Below are 7104 nucleotides of genomic sequence, written 5' to 3' on the forward strand. Positions count from 1 at the left end.
GAGATATCGTTGCGAGACACGGCTTATCGTTAATTTAGAGTCTCCGATTAGAGTTCGCCAGCCGACGTACGCTAACGAGCATTCGATTTTAAATTTATTTTTATTTCGACAACAGTATGGTGCCGATGTTTTGTCTTCTACCGACGATTGTGCGAAGTTAATTGGATTGTCCGCATTAAAATAAACAAAACCTACCCATATTCATTCGAATATGGTTCACCACGACATCTGTCACACCAGAATGCTCTTTTTACCACCCTTATTTTATAATTAGAATTATAAGACCAACTTTGGAATCTTACCTTAGTTGTAGTAGATTGCAGAGGAGATCCCGTAGAAACGGCACAAATTTCCACTTCATATCGATCCACACCTGTTTCTCTATCCAGAGTCACAGCTGTAGACAAGATGCCTAAGGACGAATCTATATCAAACAATCTATCCACTTGTTTATTATCACCAGTCACATTCACTATGTAATATTCTAAGCCACCTTTGAAATTATTAGTCATGTTTAACACAGCAGTTCCAGCTGGTTCATTCTCAGCTACGGAAATAGACCCAACGTTTGCCCATGTTATACCCTCTAACTCTGTTCCACCCATTATAACAGTTAAATATGTTTCCGTACTTCTTTGTTCACTTAACACTGCTTCATCTGTGGCCTTTATAACGAGATTCCATCTCGCATCAGGCGAAGCGGGAGGATAGCGTAACATCAATGCTCCATTACTTCTATGCAAATCAAACATGTCATTACCGCCGTGAATTAACTTGTACGTAACGAGACCATTTGTTCCAGAATCCATATCTCGAGCCAAAACATTCATAATGAATATTCCACGACTCAAACTTCGACCTAATCTTTCAGAATTGATCACAGCCGCATTCATGGAGACAAAGACTGGTGCGTTATCATTAATATCTTCAACAATAACGGTTACTAGTTTCTCTGCAGAAAGTCTCAAAGAAGCTGGTTCCGCTCTATCATAAGCAACAACAGTTATTCTAAAAGTGTCTGTGCTCTCTCTATCAATTGGTAACAACGTGTGAATAACTCCTGTTAAATTATTTATTGCAAAATGTCGTCTGCCATCATTCGGGTCTTGATGCGTAATTGAGTAATAAACTTTTCCATTTAAACCGGAGTCTGGATCTTCAGCTGTTACTGTAACTATTGGAGTATGAGTCGGAATTCCTTCTCTTATTTGTCGCACAATAGCAGTGTTAGTAAAAACAGGTGCATTATCATTTGCATCAATTACGTTTACTGTAAATGAAATGCTCGATGATAGACTAGGGCTTCCGTTATCTGTTGCTGTTATATTTAAAATATAGCTGATTAAATCTTCATAATCCAAGTGTTTGTGAAGAAACAATTCTCCAGAGTAACTGTCTATAAAAAATGTTTCCTTTCTGTTACCTGATGTAATAGAAAATTGTAGCTCATTATTGATACCTAAATCTGCATCATTTGCATGAAACTGAATAATTTTTTTGTTTACTGGCTCAGTTTCTAAAACTGCAACTTTCATTTGTGTTTGAGAGAAAATGGGTGCATTGTCATTCTCGTCTAATACGTCAACTGTTATTGTAGTTGTGGAAGAAAGACGTAAAGCTAGTCCTGAATCATGCGCCATAATTGTAAGCATATAATGATCAACTGATTCACGATCTAAAGGCTTATTGATGGACAACTGTCCAGTAGCTTCATCAAGCATAAATTTTCCAAGGTCGTCACCTCCTATAAGCTTATAGTAAATATCTCCATTGAGTCCTTCATCAGCGTCGGAAGAATATACTCTCATGATGGAAGCACCCACAGCAGCACCTTCAGAAACTTCTACTGAATACGGCGTTCTAGTAAAAATTGGAGCATTGTCATTTACGTCTGTAATATATATGGTAACACGAACTGAATCAGACAATTTAACTTTTCCATTATCACTTACTGTAACAGTCAATGTTATATAATTTTGTCCAGTGTTCTGTGCTAAATTTTCTCGGTCAAATGTCTTCAATGTTCTGATAAAACCATTTCGGGAATCGATTCTAAATTCGTTCTGAACAATAGGTAAACTAAAAGTCAGTTCAGCATTTCGTCCTATATCTTTATCTGTTGCTGTTAATTTGCCTACAAAAGTATCAGATGGTTCATTTTCTTTAATCTTAAATATAAATGTTGTATTAGTAAACTGTGGACTGTTATCATTTTCATCTAAAACGTGAATCACAACTGGAACCTGTGATGATCTTGGAGGTTTGCCATGATCAGAAGCTATTATTGTTAAAGAATAGTAATCTCGTTCTTCTCTGTCAAGTGGACTTCTAACATAAAGATAACCATCAGGAAAGACGCCAAATTTGCCGTCCATATTTCCTTCAATAATTGCATAGGATATTTTACCGTTAAGCCCTAAATCGGCATCTGAAGCTGCTATAGCAAAAAATCTCGTATTTACAACAGTTGATTCTAAGAGGGATGTTTCGTATGAAGTGTGGTCAAAGACTGGAGTGTGATCATTTACATCTTTTACTATTGCTGATATTGTTTGATTAGAAGCAAGAACTGGTCTTCCATTGTCAGTAGCGGTCACTTCAATTGGCAAAACAGAACCTGGCTCACTTGTTATAGCTTTGTTCAAATAAATAACACCTGTTGTTTCTGATATTCGAAAACTGTTATCTACATTATAACTTAAGCTATATGAGACCGTTCTGTTTGATCCTGAATCTCGATCTGTGGCTCTAGCAAAATAAACTTCTTGTCCAACCGCCATATTTTCAGGTATAAATATTTCATCTTTTCCTTCTATGAAAATCGGATAGTTATCATTGACATCTAATACGGAAATGTTAACCGTTGTAATCCCAAACGACTGACCACTTTTTGCCATAATTTTAAGACTGTAAGTCATTTTATCCTCACGGTCAATATTTGACTCTGTTGTAATTATTCCACTTTTTTCGTCTATTTTAAATACATGTTTCTGGTCACCTTCGATTATATAATAGGATATTGTGTCACTTGTCATTCTAGTATTAACTTTTCCCACAAACCGACCAAGCTGAGTTTTTAATGTTCCCACATCTTCCACTATTTTAAAATTATAACCATTATAACCATCAAACTCTAGATTCTTGCGTTGTGATGCTTTTATTATTTCAACAATAGCATCTTCAATAGCTCGTCTATTACCTTTATCTTTGCAAGAAACTCTTAAGGAGTAAATTGCTTTAGGAGCTTTGTGAAAATCTTTTTGTAAAATTATATATCCTGTACTTGGCTCAATATCAAAATATCCATCACCTCCACTTTCGAGCTGGTAAATAATCTTAGCATTATCTCCTTCATCTAAGTCCAAAGCCTTTACTTGAAGGATCGTCGATCCGGGATTCATGTCTTCTCTTATACTTTTAAAATACCTTTTGGGATAAAACACTGGATCATTATCATTCACATCAAGAACTTTAAGAAATACTGTAGTTGTTGATGACTGGGGAGGATATCCTTGATCTTTAGCAACTACATGAATCTCATACAGAGGTATTCTTTCTCTATCCAATTCAATAGCTGCACTTAATTGCCCAGTGATAGCGTCTAAGATAAATGTATTAGGGTATTTCCTTTCAATATTTGACGACAGATAATAAGACACAGAACCATTTGTCCCCTGATCATAATCAGATGCTGTTAGTATAAGTATTTCTTTTATTGGTTTCACGTTTTCAAGAAGCGTTGCATTTATCTGAGATTGAGGAAAATTTGGCGCTTCATCATTTTCATCCAATATTGTTACTTTAAGTCTCGTGTAAGCCCATTTTGGATTAGGTCCACCATCCCTAGCAGACACATTTAGTTCCACAGTCCCTTGGATTTCTCTGTCTAATATAGATCTTGTTGTTACTAAACCAGTGAGATGATCTATTGAGAACCATTGTTGTTGATTTCCATCATAGAAGTCGTAGAAAATTTCGGCATTAACACCTGAATCTTCATCAGACGCTGTAATACCTGCCACATAAGTACCAGATGGCGCAAATTCACTTAAGACTGTTGAATACTCTGACTTTTCAAATACTGGTTCATGATCATTTACATCGTTCACATGAATCACAAGGAATGCAGTGGCCGTGCGTGGTGGTACACCTTGATCTGTAGCAACCACAGTCAAATTGTATTTACTAATTTCTTCTCTGTCTAAAATACCATTAACATGAACGATATAAACACTGCTTGAGTTTTCTAGACGAAAATGATATAGTTCGTTTCCAGACACAATGTTTACACTTGTAATACCATTTAATCCTGCATCTAAATCTGTAACAGTTATTGCTGCAACAAGTGATCCATTTTTGGCATTTTCATCTACTGTAGCAAAGTTTGCCGTCGGTGGTACGTAAGTGAAAGTTATAACTGGATCGTGATCATTTGCATCAATAAGATTAACAGTGACGTATGTTCTAGCATCTTGTCGCGGTACTCCATGATCCTTTGCTATAACTGTCAAAACACAGGTCATGTTACATGTCGTATTGCTGCAGTATTTTGGACAGTTCAATTTTTTGATAGTTGTAATTACACCCGATTCCGGATCTACTGCGAATTGTTTCTCAGTATCGGTCACTTCATACGTAATTTTACTATTGTCTCCTAAATCACTATCTGTAGCAGTTACTTTTAGAACCGTAGTTCCAGGTGGTACACTTTCATTAAGAGATACAGAAAAATCACTTTGATCAAATATTGGCGGGTTATCATTTACGTCCAAAATAGAAACATTTACTTGTAGGTACCCGTATTTCGGTGGATTGCCACCGTCCCGCGCTGAAATATTTAAGATATAAAAATCATTTGTTTCTCTATCTAACTTGCCTGTAGTTTCTAAATGTAAATAGGAAGTTTGTCCGCTTGGATTCACAGTAACATTTAAACGGAATTTCCCTTCATTATCACCATCTACGATTCTGTAATCATTAGCTATTCCATTTTCTCCCAAATCCATATCAGTAGCAGCGTCTAATAATAACTTTGTTCCTGCCGCTGCACTTTCTGAAAATGCAACGGCTATAATTGGTTCAGGAAATTCAGGGAAGTTGTCATTAACGTCCGTTACGCGAAGTCGAACTTCAATGGGATACGTAGGCTGACTCGATAAAACGACAAACGCATAACGATCCACACTTTCACGGTCAAGAATCACATTAGTTTTTATCTCGCCGGTCACTGGATCCAAAATGAACTCTTTTGGAGGTTCATTAAAACGATAGGTAAATCCTGGTTTAATTGGAATCTTTCCAACAAACGTTCCGATAGGTTGAGCCTCAGGCACGCGAAGGTCGACACCGGTGTCTACAGCGCGAGACTGCATCTGTTCGGCGGCGGCGCCAGCGGCCGCGCCGGTGATCAGCGCCAGCGCGACCAGCACCACGTGCCACCGCCCCATCCTAGTCATGACACTGTTGATAACATCGCACAGTTGCTCTCCTTCAGCGAAAGTTACCCGCAGCTAAAACTCTTACTGTGTCCCGTTCGCGCAGTGACGCGCGCTCGCTCGCTTCAGGTATGCAACATGGCCGCGACGACCTGCGCGAGCTCGAATATCTCACAGAGAGTGCGACCAGCCGTTGCGCCTACGCCGTCACATTCATTCGTAAACACACGTGACACTCACTATTTACACCAGTTACAGGCCACTAATTGGTTTATTTAGCAATAACTAGATACACTTTGAAAATGTATCATTAAAACAATAGAGTTATTAAAGATATTACAGTTTAATAACACTATTCTGTCAAGTTTTTGTCACTTTTGGTGTAGTTTACGCAACGGAACGGGCATGCAGGTTGCGTCACGCTCGGCACGGTACTGGCGGGCGGAGGCTTTCTCGCCGCCCCGCAACCCCCTTGCGCCTCGGCCCTCCCGCAACTTTTAAAGCTCAGACCGTAGCTGCGGGATGATGATGCAAAGATAATGGCCGCCCAAGGATTCTACTATTTATTGTTCATGGGACACTTATCATTCATGCAATAAAAATATTTTAGATTACCTACTCCTGTTGGTGTCGTATTTTTCAATATGTATGATGTGAAGTTAACATACAAGTTAATAGTAAAACTGTTAACAATTATATTAAACGATGTGTTAATATGATAAAGTAATAATAAATTTTAACTTTGATAAACTTTAATTTTATCTAATTCTATCGTTACTTTAAATTATATAGGTAGTTATAATGCTTTAAGTTTAACGTGGATTGTCATTTGGTTAGCGCGCGTTGATGTCTTTTGTAGGAATCTGAATGAACTTGCAATATTGAATAGTTACGTAAGTAATCAATATTAATCGTACTTTTAGAAGAACTTAAAAATTCAAATGTTTCATAGCACGTTGATTATGGAATTTTAAATATGTACCTAAATTGATAAAATAAACCGGAAAAATATACATTAACAAAACAAACAAAGGGTTTTTTTTATTATTTGTTTGCGGTAAGGGTTTGCTACTGAGTAAACGAGTAGTAGTCTGTTTCCCGATTTTGGGAAAGTTTAATGTCGTCGAGTACATTTCTGGATACTTGACCACGTGCTGAAATGCTATGAATTAATGTAGGTAGGTACTTGTGGCAAAATTTTAAATTTTTCAGCATGAATTGCACAAGACGTTAGTTTTAACCATTAACATTTTCTTACTTTTAATCTTTTTACAATACTTACTAATTTATAAGCAATAAAAAAATCACTTGCTTCAACGTGGAAGAATAACGTACTGAGGAATCCTGCATACCTGAGAATTCTCCATAATCAATCAATCAAATCAATCAATCTTATCAAAGGTGAGTGACTTTGGAGTCCGCACTGGGCCGGCGTGGTGGGCTTCGGCTTTAAGCCCTTTTTATATAGGGAGGAAACCCTGTAGTGGGCTGGTAATGGGTTGGACACTATGATAGGTATCTTTCAGACAGCGGGATGAAATCTGCAGCAATATAATTAGAGAAGAGTTGTCCCCGTTATATCCCAAAGGATGTGGATGTGGACGTCAGAACTGGTGGCAGCAGGGGCTCATAAGTTGTGTGCTTGTAAGTGCAGTAAACGATCAATAGC

The 7104-nt window shown here is 37.6% G+C and overlaps 1 protein-coding gene across 1 annotated transcript; it reads right to left on the reverse strand.

The window, feature by feature from the left end:
- Positions 1–216: 216 nt before the first annotated feature.
- LOC120627409 (cadherin-related tumor suppressor-like) lies at positions 217–5456 on the reverse strand. Its single transcript, XM_039895411.1, has 3 exons — positions 1820–5456; positions 303–1744; positions 217–228 (listed from the first exon to the last, which is right to left on the reverse strand). Exons 1-3 carry the CDS (start codon positions 5454–5456, stop codon positions 217–219), a joined length of 5091 nt encoding a protein of 1696 aa, XP_039751345.1.
- Positions 5457–7104: the final 1648 nt, after the last annotated feature.

The sequence above is a fragment of the Pararge aegeria genome, chromosome 11 (genome assembly GCF_905163445.1).
Source record: "Pararge aegeria chromosome 11, ilParAegt1.1, whole genome shotgun sequence".
Classification (NCBI taxonomy): Eukaryota; Metazoa; Arthropoda; class Insecta; order Lepidoptera; family Nymphalidae; genus Pararge; species Pararge aegeria.